The sequence below is a fragment of the Sinocyclocheilus grahami genome, unplaced genomic scaffold, assembly GCF_001515645.1.
Source record: "Sinocyclocheilus grahami isolate Dianchi unplaced genomic scaffold, SAMN03320097.WGS_v1.1 scaffold375.1, whole genome shotgun sequence".
NCBI classification, from domain to species: domain Eukaryota; kingdom Metazoa; phylum Chordata; class Actinopteri; order Cypriniformes; family Cyprinidae; genus Sinocyclocheilus; species Sinocyclocheilus grahami.
The window spans coordinates 202,978-223,128 of NW_015505554.1; the positions used below are offsets into that span (position 1 = coordinate 202,978).

General features: G+C 37.4%; 1 protein-coding gene across 6 annotated transcripts in view; it reads right to left on the reverse strand.

Moving 5' to 3' along the window:
- Positions 1–20,151, reverse strand: part of cacna1db (calcium channel, voltage-dependent, L type, alpha 1D subunit, b) — an 82,999-nt gene that overhangs the window by 14,691 nt on the left and 48,157 nt on the right. For 5 of the 6 annotated variants that reach the window (XM_016230692.1, XM_016230695.1, XM_016230696.1 and 2 more), the window contains 21 exons: positions 18,459–18,588; positions 17,840–17,899; positions 17,485–17,591; positions 17,283–17,370; positions 16,167–16,274; positions 16,011–16,063; positions 15,790–15,936; positions 14,025–14,226; positions 13,779–13,937; positions 13,402–13,512; positions 11,321–11,404; positions 9,762–9,890; positions 7,586–7,651; positions 7,422–7,513; positions 6,813–6,972; positions 4,546–4,673; positions 4,368–4,464; positions 3,163–3,265; positions 2,982–3,083; positions 1,392–1,522; positions 1,122–1,238 (listed from right to left, as the gene is read on the reverse strand). In XM_016230692.1, coding sequence (XP_016086178.1) covers positions 1,122–1,238; positions 1,392–1,522; positions 2,982–3,083; positions 3,163–3,265; positions 4,368–4,464; positions 4,546–4,673; positions 6,813–6,972; positions 7,422–7,513; positions 7,586–7,651; positions 9,762–9,890; positions 11,321–11,404; positions 13,402–13,512; positions 13,779–13,937; positions 14,025–14,226; positions 15,790–15,936; positions 16,011–16,063; positions 16,167–16,274; positions 17,283–17,370; positions 17,485–17,591; positions 17,840–17,899; positions 18,459–18,588 — 2,374 coding nt within the window. The remainder of the gene's footprint in view (positions 1–1,121; positions 1,239–1,391; positions 1,523–2,981; positions 3,084–3,162; positions 3,266–4,367; positions 4,465–4,545; positions 4,674–6,812; positions 6,973–7,421; positions 7,514–7,585; positions 7,652–9,761; positions 9,891–11,320; positions 11,405–13,401; positions 13,513–13,778; positions 13,938–14,024; positions 14,227–15,789; positions 15,937–16,010; positions 16,064–16,166; positions 16,275–17,282; positions 17,371–17,484; positions 17,592–17,839; positions 17,900–18,458; positions 18,589–20,151) is intronic. The other variant, XM_016230693.1, reaches the window with a different exon arrangement.

The following is a 20,151-nucleotide window of genomic DNA, read 5'->3' on the forward strand; positions in this document are numbered from 1 at the left end:
ATTTTAGTTGCTCAAGACACATTAGAGTAGGGGTCTCCAACCCTGCTCCTAGAGAGCTACCATCCTTCAGATTTCAGCTCCAACCCAATCAAACACAACTGAACCAGCTAATCAAGTGCTGTGTTTCAAATCGCCCCTTATCCCCACATTCATTATTTCCTACATTAGTTCACTAATATAGTCCACTTGAAAGAGTGAATAAAATCGAGTGAGCGAATTTGGACACTCAGCGCACTGGAAGGGCTGCCGCTTTCGCATTGTTTGTGCTTGCTGTTTAATAATTATCTGAAACTTAACAAACTGGCAGCTCCAGTAGTAATGGATCTCGAATTCTGTAATAGAAACAAATGTATAAACCCTAATTAAACTATTTAATAATCAATTAAAATAAAATGTTTACCTGTATGATATTATGCTGTACTCGGACTGGACCAGCAGTTAGAAAAATGGATGATTCAGTCAGAAGCGCGGTCTTCTGACAAGATGCGGGAAATAATTTGTCATGGCTCTCAGTGCATTATGGGTATTCTCTAGCCATTGAGTGTACATCAGTTGTACATTCATTGTGGATTCGGACACCATTACAAATTGCTGTCCCCTCAATTAGTGCCCTATTTAAGAGTACAGGGGGCAATTTCAGACACAGCCAAGGTGTTCAGGGTAGCTTGATAACTGCAGGCAGGTGTGTTGGAGCAGGGCATATCCCCGCTGCCATTTTGAAGTGTGTTCCACTTCGTTAAGTGCATGAGGGAAGTTTATATGGACAGACCCTCGACCCCTTGATTTTGACTGAGTGAGTGAGTCTACTTCATATACCCCAATGCAACACGATTGTCAATTCCAAAAAAGAAAAGTGGAACACAGCCCAGCTCTCCAGGAGCAGTGTTGGAGATCCCTGCATTAGAGAAAGTACTTTAAAAGTACTTGCATATTATTCAAATCAAATCAAATCAAATTTAATCAAAATCTAAAGTAGTTTATTTTGAATGAGTGAAAATTGCTTTCCAGTTTAATTAAAATCCTTGGTGCAATCCTTGGACCGGGTTCGCACATTTGCATTTACAAGCGCAACGCTCAAATACATATTTACATGTGCACTGATAAAGACTGAAGTGCTTTACTTCGTATATCTCTTCCTCCTCGTGGAGGTTGACGTCTACTAGACCTTCATCCTGTAGATCACATGATATGGCTCGACGGATCTCAGGGCCGATATCATGCAGTGTGCGCAGACCAGCCTGCAGAAGAGACAGATAAAAACACACCATTTCTGTTTCGATTCGACAACCCTGTGATATACATCATTATATGTGATTTTTTTTTTTTAGGAAATGTATTCATTTCAATTGTTTTAAACCTTTAGTACATCAGTTTTTACAGTTTTAGCTTACCTGCAGGGCGGTAGTGGTGTTTAAATAGGGTTGGCATCCCACAAGACCTTGTTCTTTACGTTTCCTGAATTTCCTGAAGTAGTCCTGTATCAGGAAAGTGGCATAGAACTTCCCCACAGTGATGTCATCATCTAAACACACAGACCACACAAATGGCCAATGACCTACTCATATCATTAAATAAAACTATACGTATGAAGTATTGTGTTTGAGTCATTCTTGTCATGCAGTACATTCATATGCCCATGATATATCCTTTAATACACTGGAAATCATAGTAGTTAGGGGTGTGCGATATAGCCTCAAAATTATATCACGATATTTCAAGAATATTTGCGATAACGATATTTATGACAATATAAGAAAAAAAATATGGAACAACGTTTTAGCAGCGTTTAGCAGCAACGGCAGCAGCATTTATTAGTGCAAACCCCTTATTTACATTATTTACCTTATTTTGAAGGTAAGAGTGTGTGCTCTAATATGATCTAGAACCGCTCTCGAGATACTTTGATGTCATACACCAATCAGTCTGCGCAGCGCAGCGCTGCTTCAAGTCAAACACACCTATTGGGTTTGTGGTGTTGTTGTTGTGCGCGCTTGGGAACGTGTATCCGCCATACTTCATCGTGTCACTATATCATTGATATGTCACTTTTTTTATCATGTAAAAATGTATACTGGTATTATCGTGGACGGTATGATATGGCACACCCCTAATAGTGGTAATTGATAATTAGTTTAGAATTTGCCTTCTTTAATCAATATTACAATTAAGTGAAGACAGGAGTACATTTTAATATTTGTTAAGAAGTTCACTGGTTTGAGTCCTGGCCAGGAACTCAAGAATTGGGGGACCAGTTTGCATTTGTCTGGTTGCATGTGCTTCCTGTCTGTAATCAGGAAGGGGGAGCGTCTAGTAGAGATACCAAGACCGAGAACCACAGCGGATTGTTCCTCCCTCACCCAAATGGGAGGGAATGCATATTTATGACCTATTGGCCACCTGTGAAAATCCACTCATCTCCCTAAACACTTCCCACATCCTCAGTTCCACCAGATGATACAGCTTCCATTACTCAATGGATAACTGATAAGTTGAAACAAGGTGGGTTCAATTTCACCACCCCACAAGACAAAACCACAAGACATTCAAAAAAGTACTACATTAAAACGAATGACTTGTACATTATAAAATCGTTAAATTTTTTTTTCTGTTTTGCAGAATCATTGCTGATACCACCTCTTCTAAACACAAGTTCCTTGATACAGGACACACTGTGTGCATGTGTACCTGGTATTCCCTACATTATAGAGACCAAATGTCCCCACAAGGGTAGAAATGCCAGTAAATTTGTAACTTGTGGGGGACATTTTTTGGTCCCCGTGAAGAAACAAGCTTATAAATCATACAGAATTAAGTTTTTTGAAAATCTAAAAATGCAGAAAGTTTTGTGGGGGATAGTTTTAGGGGTAGAGTTAGGGTAAGGGGATATACAATATAGTTTGTTCAGTATAGAAACCATTACGCCTATGGATAGTCCCCATAAAACATGGAATCCAGTGTGTGTGTGTGTGTGTGTGTTTGACCTCCAGCAGGTGGCACTACTTGGTCCAGGAGTTTCATGCTGGTTCTCTTCCAGATCTTCTTGATGACGGCTCGTAACTCCTCATTGGCTTGTTCCATATTCCCTGGGAGACACACAGTTATAATTAATGACACATTCACACCAGCACAGACATGTAAAAGTCTGCATCGCAAAAGCTTTACCTTCGGTCTTGATTTTCAGAGCAGTTCTAACCAGAGCGAACAGTGTGGCATTGAACATGACCGTACCGTCGCTATTTAGTGGCATGTTCATGGCAACCAACCTCTGAGGAGACACAATATTAAGAGAAAGAGGGGAGTTTAGACTGTGTTTAGTCTGTGAGTATAATCCATCTAATGCATGTTTATATTTACACTTCCTTTATTAATATTACATATGCTTTATTAATATTATATCACATGCTCTTGAACAGTCCTTTTTTGTTTTTGCAGTCTAAAATTACTGAATTTACTATGGCTTTTCTCAAAAACTGCAGCAATATTTGCCACATTTTTTACAGTGAAAAGCCACCAATATTCATGATGTACTCATGTAATTAGTGTTAATACTGATTATTTGGTCCTGGTCGCCCATGCACAAGGCCATAGAAATATTCATAATTCTGCTTTGCTGAATATATAGAATTGTGTATTTTGTGTCATACAATAGCTTGCATACTGTCACTGAACCAATATGTTAAGTAATCAACTGTACATTTTATACGTTTTAAATCATTATTTTATGTTATTTTTTTCTAAATTGGCATTTACATAATTGCTCATTGTTGTAGCATTGTTTTGCATTTTTTCCATCCATCTAATCACAGTATTATCAGTGATTCCATTCACCAGAAATGGTAAAAAAATAAAATAAAATATGTAAAAATATAAGTGCATATGCAGTAAAACATTGCACTGAATGAAATCTATACAACTGGTAAAATCAGGCATTATTAGGACAAGTATGTCAGTATATAATGTTTTATAATGTTCAGTAAATAAAAAGTAGTTTAATAGTATCAATAATCCTATAGAAAGTTTAATTTTGCCTCACATGCTTAACATATAAACTATAGAAACATAAACAAGGCTACATAGTGATTAATTAGTTAGGGCTCAGAATGAAGAATTATGATTATCTATCTATAATCTATCTATTATTATGACTGCTTTTCCACTTCATGGTTGCTGTTGTTTTGTTTTGTTTTTCCAAAAAATTGTGGAAATGAGATCAAATGCAAACTGCCTGGGGGGAAAAAGCTTAATTTGCTTGATTTTGCATTAAATCTTCTTATCCTGGAGACACTACTTAAACAAACCATAGAAAAACAAATATTGTATAGAATTTCTAATTACAAAATCTATGTCTGTGTGAGTGTGCTTTATACCTTGCAAGCCACTCTATGAGGACACAGCTTGCCAAAGCCCAGCGGCGGCTGAATCCTGCGCAGTAACGTCACCACATCTAAGTGTTTTATACGGCCCCTGATACACACACACAGTATTCACTGTCAAACAAAACACACACAGAGTGATCTGGAAGTCAAACATCTTTTGGATATATACTTGGCCTCAGGATCATATTCCGACCAAATCCTCTTGAATTCATCTAAATGATGTGGTCCAAGAATCGACCAATCACGTGTCAAGTAGTCAAAGTTGTCCATGATGACAGCGACAAACAGATTAATGATCTGGTGAAATAGAACAATAACAAAACTGAGCAATATCATTTATGTAAAATAACAAAATAAAAACAATTATTACTGAGTAGGGAAACAAAGCAATGTTGAAGAGAAAAAGAGCAAGAACACAGTGAATCGTCTGCTCCCTCCAACCACCAGAAGGAGCCCTCACCCGAATAGTGATCTCACACCATTTTCTTTACAGTCATGTCCTGTTTGCTCTGTATAAAAAGCCATGCTTTCCAGTATTAAATTGTGAAGTATTGCCAGTCTTACTGAGTGGTTTCTATTGCAATTGTGACTGCTTCTTGTTATGACCATTGCCTGTTTTTTTGGACTCTTCGTTTACTGGATTATTGTTTCTGATTTGGATGTTTATTTGGACTGTCTATTCCAAATCTTCGACTCCTGCTTGTATTTTTGACCATCCCTTTGCCTGTTGATTTGGATTGTTGCTTTCCATAACCTTCAGCAAATGCATTCAAACCCAACACCAATTCTGAGTCCGTTACACACAAGAGTAGGGCTGTCAAAAAAAATTCTAATTTCGAATATTCATCGTATTAAAAAAAAAAAAGAAATCCACATTCGAATGCAAAAACGTTGCATTCGAATTTTAGGTCAGCTGTCAGGCAGTCTATCAGTGGCACACGAAATGCGACGACGATGTAAGTGTCATTGCATTTTAATGCTTTTGTTAGCCTATCCAGTTGAACCCACTAGATGCGACGCGGCTACGTTGTTCATACAGTATATTGCGGAAAACGAGAGCATCAATGTGGAGAAGATGTTGTTTACGTCAAAACGGAAACCTAGAGTTCACACAGAACGCATATTTATTACATTTTCTAGACGGACATCTATCACCGTTGCACTCGTGTCTCGAACAAGAGAGACGCATGTTTAGAAAGCTATGTAAAATGTAAGTAATGTAAGTTCAACTTTTAAAAAACATGTCTCAAGACTTTATGGCAGTTTTCCCCATCCTACTGTATCTCATGTTTTTAAATGAAGTAAGTAGCCTACTCTTTGTGATTGGTTTTCGGTCCTTTGTATTAATCTATACATACATGCATGATGCTGTTTTTTTTGTTTTTTTTCTAATTGTTTAAGCAACTTTATTAATTATATATGGTTTATAAACATTATTTTAAACATTATGCACTTTTTTTTCAAAGATAGTTGTGTTATTTTATTACGCTTTGAAGAAATGTGCATAATACTTGTGGCCTCAGGAGAAGCCAAAAGCTTTATTTCCCCCTAACTGAAATTATGCCTTTTAAATTAGAATATAATTCGAATTTTGATCATATTTAAAGGGGTCATATGATGCGATTTCAAGTTTTCCTTTCTCTTTGGAGTGTTACAAGCTCTTGGTGCATAAAGAAGATCTGTAAAGTTGCAAAGACTAAAGTCTCAAATCCAAAGAGATATTCTTTATAAGAGTTAAGAGTCAGCCACGCCTACCTAAAACGGCTCGTTCTAACATGACCCCACATGTCTACATCACTATGTGGGAAGATTTGCATAACGCCGCCCAAATGTTCACGCAAAGAAAGAAGGCATAACTTTTGTTTACGCAGCACGATGCAACGCAACGCGTAAAAAGACAGTATAAGTCATTATAATCCGTAATTATGTCCCCACTGGATGCAAGGCATTGCAACAAATGCCTCGTTTATAATGGGTTTTCATGTTTTTTGTTTCGTCGCTCCGGCTGGGACACGGCATCACAGTATGTAAGGGTGTAACATTTCCGTCACACGCTTGAGGTATTCGGCCAATCACAACGCACTGGATAGCTGGCCAATCACAGCACACCTCGCTTTTTCAGACCGATGAGCTTTGTAAAAATCGACGTGTTTCAAAAAGGCAGGGCATAGAGGAGAAACAATAATGTACAGTATGTGGAAAATAATGGGGGTTTTTTTACTTTAAACCGCATAAACACAATTCATTACACCAAATACACAAAATAATGTTCTTTTTAGCAGCATCATATGACCCCTTTAAGTAGAAAATTCGAATTTAGTTTTTCAGTCATTTTGACAGCCCTACACAAGAGTAGATACATGATTATAGAGACTGAATAGAAGTACTAAAAACACAAATACAACACATCTTGAAAGCTGAGATCTTCTGAGGTACCAGAAAAGCACAGAGCATGTAGAAGCTGATGAAGTAGAGGATAGCAAAGTTGCTGCCGCAGGTTTTCTCTTCTCCAGGGTTATAGTCGGACTCAGAGTCACACTGTTTGCCAGGCAAACACGCCAACATGATCAGCTGCCATGCCTCACCTGTCGCACATCTGACATACGGTAAGAGAAAAAAACAATGAATGACTGTCCTGGACTTTTTTGTATTATTACAATAATTGGCAAATTTATTTTGATTTGAACTCTTATTACAAATTAGTCCTCTCTGGTACGGTGCATCACGGACAGCAGACCAACATACAAAACTTTGACATTTCGTAGATTTGGTATTCAAAAGGAGGAGGTGCATAGCCTGACCAAACTTAGCAATTCAGCAAAGAATGTACTACTTGGTTTCTGATTAAATGTTATATTTTTAATGCATAAATTTGTTAGCTATGCTTACTGAAAACATTCACTCACCTTCATATTTTTACTAGTTAATATTACACTAGTATTATTGTATGTTATGTCACTTATTTTACACTGCTTTGATAATAAGAATGTACAGGTTCATCCTTCCAGTAAGGCCCACAAACACACAATATTCTCGTGAACACACCTGAACAGCAGAAGCACAGCTTGTGGAAAGGTCTGGAAATTATTGTTACGATTAATACTGGTTCCATCCACCATGGCGATCTTCCCAAACACCTAAAATAATAAAACCATCACATTATCATAATTCACTACAGGTTTACTATACGACACCAGCAGATGATTTACCTGCATTCCAATGACAGCATAGATGAAGAACAACATGGCAATAAGCAGAGCCACATACGGAAGAGCCTGAGAGACACAGAGGAAATTATATCAGCCTGTCTTCATTATTGAATATTGATAAATAAACTATAAGATGAAGTGAAGCATTACACAATGTATTTTATTAATCTGAAATCCAAGTTACTTCTTTATATGGACTAGTTAGTTAGCTAACAGTTAGCCTCCGAAATCAGTCGTGAGTTATCATCCAACGTATGTGATTTCAATCAACAATTCAGAATTGAGATACTCCCAGTTTATTTAGATGGGAGTTTTTTTTTTCTCTCTATTTTTTTTTTAAACTTTCAAATTTAAAACAAGTTACTTAAAAAAGTAGATTTTTTTTTTCTTCAGATGGCTAAATTGTCTACATCACGTAAGTAAATGTGTCATGTTTCTGATGTGCCTGTGGTTCCTAAGACTCTTTATTTTTAAGTTTATTTGGCATTGTTTCAATTTTCTCTTCCTGTGTGGGCTCTTGCTTCTATTAGTTTCCATGGTTTCTGATTATGTTCACCTTGTGTCCAGTTCAGTTGCTCATTATTCTTTGTCTATATATGCCTCTGATTTAGTTGATCCTTGCCGGTTCTTGTTCTTGCCTTCATTTTTTTTTTTTTGTCTAGTAATCTGTGATGCTGTGGTTTTTGTTTCTTTATTCCTGTGTTACTAAGTTTTTGGGTTTCTTTAAATTAATTTATAGCTTGCATTTAGATCCAAACCTCAACTCTCTCCTTCACTCCACGGCTGAAGAACCAACTTGGAAATGCATCTAGTACCTGTTAGTCTCCTCCTCATCCTGAATGGTTGATTCCAATAAGGTTTGTTCAAACTTGGTCCTGGAGGGCCGGTGTCTTGCAGAGTTCAGCTCCAACCCCAAATAAACACACCTGCACCAGCTAATCAAGCTCTTAATAGGCATACTAGACACTTGCAGGCAGGTTGGAGTTAAACTCTGCAGCACACCGGCCCTCCAGGATCGAGTTTGGAAAGCCCTAGACTACACCCATGAGTTTTTGGAGTTAGCACAGGGGTGCCCTAACCCGTTCCTGGAGGGCCACTGTCCTGCAGAGTTTAGCACCAACCCCAATTAAGCACACCTGAACCAACTAATCAGAGTCTTCAGGCTCATTAGAAACTTCCAAAAAAATGTGTTGGAGCTAGAAATCTGCAGGATGTTGGCCCTCCAGGAGCAGCATAGGATGCCCCTGATCTAGCATATCATATCTTTTTATCGAGTCAGACTTAAAGAACCACTAAATTCTCTACCTCAGTGGTTTCCAACCCTGTCCCTGGATTTCAGATTTTAGAGTCTCTACTAATGAGCTCATGTGCAGTGATTGGGGTCTCCAGGAATGTGGTTGGGAACCACTGATCTACTCCCTGTCAATGGTTCTCGAGGGACATTTTGCGACTTCATTGAACTGGTACTTCAATTTAGTGAATCCCCCTTCACAGTGGATGTGGTGGAAGAGGATTGTGACCCCGAGCCAGCATACACACCCACCACAGACCCTGAGCCAGTACCCACCACCTGTCCTGGAGACGGCGTCCACTGCCCAGTGACAGTCCATCTCAGAGTCAGTGCTTATAGCCCTTTCCCTGCTGGAATTAATTCCCACCCCTACAGCCCTACCTCTCCAGCCAGACCTGTTCAACGTGACATGAGTGACTGGTTTCATTCAGCACCCTAGCCCTTCCTCTTCTGCTGGTTCTGTCCAGCCCTGTGGACTCCCTGCTCCATCAGTAAAACATGATGCTGAAAAAACAGAACTGTGTTTGGTTCCTTTGCTTCCCAGTGAAATAGCCTCTTCCTCTCGAAGTACCTGTAGGTGGTTATTGGCCAATGAAAGCTGCTATAATGCCCAGACTTTTTTCCAACTTCTCACTTTAACTGATGACTCATAAACTTCAGGTTTTATGCTCAGCTTTTTAATCACAGTCAAAGTTAATGATTCTGAGACATAAGATGGCACAAATGAACTTGAGTGTTGAGTGATATGGGAGATGCAAAATTGTCACTTGTATATTGGATAATTAGTTATCTACAATAATTTGTCCACTCAATGCCCAAACTGACCAATCACAATCAAGGATTCCAGAAAGTAATGTAATAAAATGCGTTATAAAATGAGTGTACCTGAAATGATTTGATGAAGGTCCAGAGGAGCGTACGAATGCCCTCTCCTCTGCTCAACAACTTCACTAAGCGCATGACACGAAACAGACGGAAGAATGTGATGGAAATTCTTGCGCTGTCTTCCGTGTTCTGAGAAAAACACCAGACAGCATTCATGTTAATAAGGCATCATGTGTTTCTACTCTCTATACTTCAGCGTGTCTCTATCACACATCGCACAGTGTGTGGATTGAGTGCGATGAGTGTGTGAACAGACCGTGCTTTGAGTGTTTTAACGTTGTACATAATTTTCTAGTAATTTTCATGCAGAGTTTGTGCATGCACTACAGGCTTCACATTCCCAATGACAAATGCTTAATGGTCCCATAGTCATGACAAGGATCCTCTTTTCAAGACAACACACCGGGCACCTTACCCCTGTCTATACTGCAAATACAGCAGCTTCTGTGTGTTTCAACAAATCAAATGGTTCGTATTAAAACTCATATAATCATCATAAGGTATATATAGTGTGTGTGTGTGTGTGTGTTATAGATAGCTATGTAGCAAACTCATGCCTGAATTATTGAGCTTCTTCATGATAAAATATATGAAATGCAATTGTTTATTTTCAAACTAATTATGCCTACACACTCCCCTCAACACAGAGTTTACAAATACAGTAATTCAGTTCAGTTCTATAGGGTCACTCTAAACAGTAAATAAAGGTCATTCTCAGAAAACAGTGCTATTTGTGCCTGAAGCTTTCATGCCTTCATTCTTTTGGAAAAGGATTTCAAGAACCTCAGGCTAAAAGGCCTTTGGATGTCACTGCCATAAACACTGTGGGGTTTCCTTCCCATATTCAGGTTAATGGTCAACAAATGTGGGTTGTTATCTCTAATCCTGAATCTGTAGTTCTTGTTTTTATCAACTCGCTCAACATGTCACTCTTGTGTTTCTATCCATAAGCCACTTTCTAACCCATAGCTTAGGCTCAGGACCGCATTCTGCATCACACTGCTTGTTGTATCTGCACAAGACCTTCACAGATCACTTCTTCGCTTATCAGGAGGTATAAGAGCCTATTTGTCCAGGATAACACTGGCCTCTTGGGCTTGATTCAGGGGATTCATAGAGAGCACATGTATAACAGTAGACTGAGCTTCAGCACAGGTCTTTTCCCAAACCACTTCCCCTTGTTCCTCCTCCAATGCTCCCTGTCCCTTGCACTGCCCTATCCAAATAATGGGGGAAAAGGCCAAAAAATGCACACGGAAAAAGATAAATGCAAATCATTTCAATAACTGCAAATAGTTAGGATGAGATTATTTCTTTTAACCTATTACAACTGGCAGCTGGCTGATATTTAGCTGAAGAACAAACATTGTATGTGAAACGATCGCTCACTAAACAGAGTTCATTGATCATAGAATGTGACAACATTTCTCCTGTTTGTATCAGCAGTAAGATGTGGAAACAAATGGCACCTTTCCTGAAAATGACCCACATGCGCCTCATCTTCAATATCAGGACAAAAACAAACAGAGATGCTGGGCTTGGATCACGCTTTTACTTACATTGATCTCTGTGATTGCAATGTCAACGATGCTACCAACAACAATTAAGGCATCAAACGTGTTCCATGCATCGGCAAAATAGTGCTGCGGTCACCCAGCGAAACAGAGAGAGATGAGAGAAGATAGGAGGATTGGAAGAAAGAGATGAATGGACAAAGGAACAGAAAGTGGGAAGAAAAAGACAGAAGAAAGTCACAGTTATGATGCTGCAGTCATACACAGAAAGAGCGACACACTGTTGCTGTCTCATTCCACTCCCTACTTCCCCATTACGTCAGTCAGCATATTGTGAGCACACACTAATTCTGACACTACAAAGGGTCTTAAACCACTAAAAATGTTGACTTGTTCTGTTTTAGGAGCAGTCGTGGCCTAATGGTTAGAGAGTCGGACTTGTAACCCAAAGGTCTCGGGTTTGAGTCTCAGGTTCGACAGGGATTGTCGGTGGGGGGCTCTTTCGGCAGTCTAGGTATTTATATATAACATGCTTGTTTTTATATGACGAATCTCATATAAAAGCATGTCCACATCACATTTTACCATAAAAAAAAAATAAATAAAAAAACTATACTTTGAATTAAGAAAATGGAAACCTTTTGCATTGACATCTGCAAGACAAGTACTCTAATGTGTCCAGACGTTTCACTTGATTTTATTTATTTTTTTTTGTGGTTCTCATAATTCTCAATGTGTCTCATTCATGAAACATGAGCAGAGCTCACGTGAGAACTATTAAAAATAAAATAGAAATAAAAAAATTTTTTCTATAGAAAATATTTTCTAAATAAAATAGAAAAAACAGAAATAAAGCCTTTCTTATGTAAATTGTTATATTCGTGAATGTTTTATACTTTCTAAATGTTAGTTGCTCAGACCAAACGTTACACCTGCTCCTGACCTGAAAACTAAACTGTGTGTACATGATTTTATTGAAAATTCATCAAATTAAGCTGTAGGAGTGTTTTAAACAGACGCGATTATTTTGAGAGGAAATCATCTGAAAACTAATTACAAAACACCAAGTCAAATCATAGAAGAAGCAAGTTTATGTAATACATAAATCATTTTTATAAATTCACTGATACTTAAAATCTACTTTAAAAAATCTACTTTAAAAATGAATTCGAATGTCATTAATACCTACCTTTTATTTAGGTATTAATTACATTTTAGGTAATAATTGCCTCCAAAAAAAATCATCAAGTAATTTTTAATTTAATTTTTAACAATATCATTATTATATTCAAAGAATGTTTATACTAATAATATATTAAACGACTATTGTCCCTCGCTCAACAAGGAAGAATGGGGCCTTGATTACCCTGTCGGCCTTTATCTATTTATTTATTATTATACAATAATAACTGGATTACTGTACAGTATTCCGTACAGATGAAAGGAACAATACATACTACTGTATAAATACTGTAAACTAAGTACATGAAAATAAGTGGTCTTTTTTTTCCTACAATGAGATTTTTCTGCATCTGAATTTGGGGTTTAAATGTGTTTAATTGTCATAAAAATAATCACAATGCAAACAATCTTAAAGGTCCTAAACCAGATAGGATGATTTTGGGGACAAATATGACATGTTCTTGACAGGTATTGTGAGACTCCCATATCATTTATTAGTCAGCACAAATATTTATAATACATCTGTATAATCACATTTGATGTCTTCTGATCGGTCATGTTTTAGCATTTTGCTGTTGCTTAAATTCTGCAACCTGGGTATAAATAAGACTTCCTGAAAGCATCGTGTCGGATACATTCATAAACACAGCACACTGAAGGATGGGAGAGCAGTGATTTAAACATACACAAAATCAGACAACAGCAACTAGCAGAGGTGAGAAAAAGATCAGACAGACGAGAGGAAAGTCGGGGGTCTACCTGACTCAGAACGATGTCTACTACGCTGCCAATCACCACCAGAGCATCAAACCCATTCCAGGGGTCCACACAATAACCCTAATCAGACAGACACCCGCGAGGGGAAGATAGGGTTAAACATCACAGGACAGGGGTAGAAGCGCTCTGACATCACTGCATCATAGCCAGACAAAAGAAAGATGTACCTTTGGTTTGAAGGCAACCAGTTTGAGAATCATTTCGACTGCAAAGACACCCGTGAACACCATGTTCAAAATGTCCATCCCATAATTGAAAAGACGTGACTGGCCGTGATGCTGTGTACGATACATAGAAAATAAAAATTATTTTTTATGTGGAATATAGTACAATCACAAACAACTTTTGTCAGCTTAAAAGGGACAGTTCGCCCAAAAATGAAACTGCAGTCATTTAATCACCCTTGTGTCATTCCAAACCACTGTAACTGATTTTGGTCTGCAGAATGATGAATATCCTCTACAACATCCTGATATAAGCATCTCCTATTGTGTTCACTCTTGTGTTTGTGTAACAGTGCTGATGTTTAGATCGGTCTCCTCACCTGAACGGCCAGACACAGTGTGTTGAGGACGATGAGCACAAACATGACATACTCAAAGCCCGTGGAGTTCACCACATACCAGAACTTATACTGGTACGGGTTTTTAGGGATGTATCTCCTCAGCGGACGGGCTTTCAGAGCGTACTCCACACACTGGCGCTGTCAAAACACACAAGAAAACTCACACCCTCGCCTTTCATTCATATCCTAGCTAGATCACAATAATATCTGTATGAACTTGCAGACCTGGTTCTTGTCCAGCTCACAGTTCTTGTACTCTTTCTCGCCCTGCTCCTGAAACGTGACAATGACAAAACCCACAAAAATGTTCATCATGAAGAAGGCGATGATGATGATGTAGATGATGAAGAAGATGGAGATCTCCACGCGGTAGTTGTAGATGGGACCCATGTTTTCCTTGTTTGAGTCGATGGCCTTGTACAGCAGGCTGCAGGAGACAAAACACACTCAACGGACCAATGCATTTCAACAGAAGATGTGGGAAGTAGTTCAGTCTATTTGTTATTAACTATACACAATTACATACTTGCATTTTAATATTTCAATTTATCCACCAGTTGAGAACCACTGATGTATGATGTGATATTAGAATACTTACAGTACAGTTCACCATTTAGCATCAGACACACAGCAGTCAAATGCAGATGTGTACAGTGTTCTTAAAATGCAGGCAGCTGCTATAATCATACTGTACTGTTTTATAGTTATATTCTCGCAGACCCTTGTGAAAAAGTACACTTTAGCATTCTTTTTTTTTAAAGAGTACTTATTATGAAAATACAGTAATTTACTTTAAAAATATCTACTTAAAGGCTAACTGAATGTAATGTTTTTGGTCACTTGGTCATGTTATCTGCAATTAAATGAAAATGTATTATACTTTAAATTTATATTAAATGTAGTAGGAATGGGTAGTAAGTAAAAAAAATGTTTGTCTTGTTTTCCAGTATAAATATCTAAACATTCTTGAATCAAGATGCATTTACTTGAGAAGCAAAATGACTTAAGATATTAAAAATTTATCAATATTTAGTTTTTTCTTAAAGCAAGTAAAAATATCTGCCAGTGGGGTAAGAAAAATCTTGCTTTGCTTTGAATAAGATTATTTTGCATACCACATTTGCAGATATTTTTCCTTGTTTTAAGCAAAAACTAACAAAATATTGATACATTTTTCAGAAAACAAGATTTAAGTAAATGCATCTTAATTCGAGAATGTTTAGATATTTATACTAGAAAACAAGACAAAAATACTCAGTAAGAAAATCTTTTTTTGCAGTGTATGTAATTTCATAATTACATCTATTATCTATGTATATTGTGTATATTGTTAAGTGTACTGTACTGACAAGCATTTACGGTAAACTAACATATACTTTAATGTAAAATAAGTGTATTTAAGTGTGTTAAGAAACAGTCATGAAAGTGTATTCTCTTTAACTGTAGAATCATGGCTTCTAATGTTTGTGTTTAGCGCTTTACAAATAACCATTAGGCATGAAAGCTGTCAATCTGTTTTACTTAGGAATTATCTTAGTTTCATAGTTTTAGCTTCTTTAGGTTTATTGTATTATTGTGAACAGTTCTTATTTGTGTGTGTGTGTGTGTGTGTGTGTGTGTGTGTGTGTGTGTGTGTGTGTGTGTGTTTGCTTAGCTTTAGTTGGGGGTGTTTGCGCTGTATTTCAGGGGTAAGTTACATGTGTGAGTGTTTGAGAGTGTGTGTGTGTGTGTTTGCTTAGCTTTAGTTGGGGGTGTTTGCATGGTATTTCAGGGGTAAGTTACATGTGTGAGTGTTTGAGAGTGTGTGTGTGTGTGTGTGTTTGCTTAGCTTCAGTTGGGGGTGTTTGCACGGTATTTCAGGGGTAAGTTACATGTGTGAGTGCTTGAGAGAGTGTGTGTGTGTGTGTGTGTGTGTGTGTGTGTGCGTGCGTGCGTGCGTGCGTGTGTGTGCGCGCGTGTGTGTGTGTGTGTGTGTGTGCTATGGTCTTACGCTGGCCAGCCCTCAAACGTTGAGACGGTGAAGAGGGCCATCATAGCCATCAGCACATTATCAAAGTTAAAGTCACTGTTGTACCAGATCCTCTCACGCATTTGTGGCAGTGCCATCTCGCCAATACTGTACACGATAAACGTCCCTCTAGAAAGACAAAAAGATGGTGGAACACAGGTGCAGACACTGTGTATTCACTGTGAAACTCTTCATTCACTCACCTGCAGTCCTCTGGACTTGTTTTTGCATCATCAGAACAGCGGTAGAATTTCCCCTGAGGACAACACATTTTCATCATGTAACAATGAAAACTGCTTGTTAATGGAGTGGGTTAAATACAAAATCTTGCTTTCATGTGAAAGTATTTGCTGGAGCACCTTAAACAGCTGCACACCGATACAGGCAAACAAGAACTGAAGAAGTGTGGTGACAATCATGATGTTCCCAATCGTCCTGATGGCCACAAATACACACTGAACCACATGCTGCATTGGCAGAGAGAGAGAAAGAAAAGAAAAATGGGTAACACTTTACAATAAGGTTCATTAGTTAACTACTTTAGTTGACATGAACTAAGCATTAACAATACTTCTACAGCATTTATTAATCTTAGGCAATGTTAATTTCAACATTTACTAATGCATTATTAAAATCAAAAGTTGTGCTTTTTAACATTAGTTAATGCACTGTGAATTAACATGAACTTACAATGAACGAGTGTATTTTCATTAACAAAGACTAATAAATACTGTAATAAATGTATTGTTCATTAACTAACATTACAACCTTATTGTAAAGTGTTACCGAAAAATGTTTTGTTCATTAGTGCATTTTACAATTAAAAGGGATTATGAGTTTTAATCTTATTCTAAAGGAGTCGTAACATGAGAAATGCAATTTTGCCTGATATTTTAATTTTTATAAGAGTTCACACTGCATTAAATATACAGGAATTGTCCGAAGTCAAACACTTCCTTCTCACTACAAAAAGTGGCGAGATTGTTTTGAAAATATTTCACACCGCAGTTGTTCAGTTATCAGAGCATTTTGAAATAATGCTTAAAAATGTAAAAACAAAAACAAACAAACATTTATGACATGACCCCTATTCTCAATAAAGAATGTCAAGGCAAGACTAATGTTTGCATCCAAACAAAATGTGTTTTTAGATTCACCATTAAAATAAAGAATTAGCCGATATTAAGCAGACAGACTACTCATTTTCTAATGACTTGTAGTTGACAAAGTTACATTTAGTTAGTAGAATCTCTAAAGTGGACAATCAAAATTAAGTGTTACCTTTTTTTTGTCAAAGTCAAATGTTCTTTGTCATCTGTTACATTATTGTGACTTCTCACTTTAACTGCAATAAATCTGCACCTCATTTCTGAATCTAACCAATACTGTAGCACCTTTACACAGATCTTCACAATCTTTTATATCTGGTGAGCTTCACATTATACGTGTGTCAGACAGAGATAGCAGTGCCTGACTTTGAGTCCTTTGGCTCTGTTGATGGCTCTCAGAGGTCGAAGCACACGCAGAATCCTTAAGATCTTCACCACTGAAATAGCTGACGATCTGCAGACAAAACACACACAGCAAACGTTCACCTGCTGAACATGAACACAGTGACTGTCTTCAGATGTACAGAACTGAAATAATCCAGCAATGCTGGTTGTGATATGTAAGTACTGTATGCCGAAGGAAACAAGGGAGACTCCAACCACCAGCAGATCCAGCAAATTAAAGTAATTTCTGCAGAAAGCTCCTTTGTGAAGGAAAGCACCAAACGCAGTCATCTGATGAACACAACAAAGACGGGTGAACTAAACTGCTTGAAGCTAAAGGAATTCTTTCAGATTATATTTATTACAGAATCAGTTATCAATAAAATTGATAGTAAAACTGAATTGGGTTGTGAATTCCTGTCCAACTCAATAACTCCAAATAAGAAACTAGTAAAGCACATCTTTATAAACTAGAACAGGTGAGAGAGTTATAATCACATTGTATAGTGTGCAGATGGAAATAAGACAGGATTCTTTACCTTCAGCAAGATCTCCACAGTAAATATAGCAGTGAAGGCATAGTCAAAATAACCAAGAACCTGTACAGAGCAACGTGACACACAAAGAAATGAGAAAGTTCAAGTTATTTTATTTCTACAGCTCCTTCACAATCCATGTTGTTTCAAAGCATTAATATCTAAAGCCATTTAAGTGACCAGCCAAATGGGACAAGGGACAATGGGACAATTGAAGGAAAAAATATCTTGAGAGGAACCAGACTCAAGAGGAGCCCATCATCCACTGACATTACAATGTGCATATGCTAAATATTATCTAGTCATTGCGATCTAGTTAATAGACATGTTAAATTCAATATGGTGTTAAACCTGATTAAGGTTTATACTATCATGTGTTCACTGAATCAGTGAAATGATTCAGTAGGTAAACAGTGAATCTGCATTTGAAGCTTCTTGTGAATTCCCATTTGGAAATCATTAATCCTTCAAACTGTGAACATGAAGAAAATCAGGTAACAAAAGAATCTAGTGCATGAGTCTAACTGATGCTGCATAATTAGATCTTGTGTTTAAAGAAGAAATTCCCCATATTTGTGTATTTTATGCTATTAAAAAGAACAAATTTTCTTGGCTGTCTTACAATGTTTCGTGCAGAGAAGTTACGGATGGGGTCCTCGGCTGCCAGCGAGACGGAGCTCAGCATGATGAAGATGAGGATGAGGTTGGTGAAGATCTGATGATTGATGAGCCGATGGCACGCCACACGGATCCTGCGTTACAGACAGAGATCAGACGGACAACAGTGTGTGAGAATGAACAATATGGCAATATGGCATACAATGCATGTTTCAAAGATTCGGGATTGAAGGAGGCATCAGTTACTGTAGAAGATTTGTCGCCTCGCACCACTTCCTGTGTGGTCACCGCATCAACTGATTATAATGGGTTCTCTTGGTGTAGACACGGCTTTAGACACGGATTAATCACACGTTTTAGGCTGGAAATATCCAGAATTAGATCAAACAAAAGGTGTCCATATTTTATATATCTAATGTTACATTTTAAATGTTAGATCTAAATGTGAGAACATCCAAATTTATAGGCTACTGCTTGGTATAACGTTGGCCGGCCGCATATCACCAGAGGCGGACAAAGTACTCAACTCCATTACTTGAGTGAAAGTACAGATACAAGAAGTACTTGCTTTTAAAATTACTTAAGTACCAAAAGTAAATTTCCTTTTTTATGTCAATGCACTGTTTTATACCAACCCCCACAAAAGCAGGATGGTAGTGATCTCACACAGCTCTGATAGTGTGTGCACACGTGTAGCCATTCATCCACATTTGAACAGAGTGGACAGTGAAATCCTGTAAATACAGAGTTGATAAGGAAGAAAAAAAAATCAAACCTGCTTTAAAACCCAGCAACACAACTGTAGCTGTATAACTTTACAACAGCAACACTGCTTTAACAAAAAAGCAAAACAGCAAGACTTATTTGACATCAAAACAAACATTTTAAATGCCGTCTAATCGCTCTCGCGGTACTTTGATGTCACACACAGAACAGTGCTGCTTCAGTCAAACACCTTTTGTGTTTTATTAGGAGACGCACAACAGTTCTTCTGTGGCTTTATAGGTAATATTTTCACCTACACAATTGAGCAAAATCAGACAATATTGTGTCTAATATATACCACAATATTAACTTCTTATTATTGAATTGTTGTAAATAAATATCACATTTGCAACTGGTCAGTGTTCAAAAAATGCTAGGAAATCTCTTCATGCTGCTACATATAACGAATTTCTACTTCAAGGACCTTGATAGAAATGTAGAGGAGTGAAAAGTACAATATTTGTCTTTCAAATGTAGTGAAGTTAAAGTCATAAGTTCCCAGAAAAAATAATACTCAAGTAAAGTACAGATACTCAAAAAGTGTACTTAAGTACAATACTCAAGTAAATGTACTTAGTTACTGTCCGCCTCTGCATATCACGTTGTTTATTAGCCTTATCAGAGCCGTTAAAAACGGATGCATATAAATATTACACCAAATAGAAGCAGAAAATCATGCTATATGCACTTTCATGAGATCGGGTTTGCCTACAACAATTAATTTGTTGGCTATTTTACAAATGGGAATGCAACGAATTCATGACAATGTTTTACATTCCATCTACCCGTAAAATTTATAGTGACAAGTACTTTAAAATTTTTAAAGCTGTTTTTAAAGCATTTGCTGCATGGATAAAAAACAATAGGCTAATAAATAATTAATATATCAGATAAAATTGCGTTGCAGCAAATCTTTTAAATTTTAAGGTATT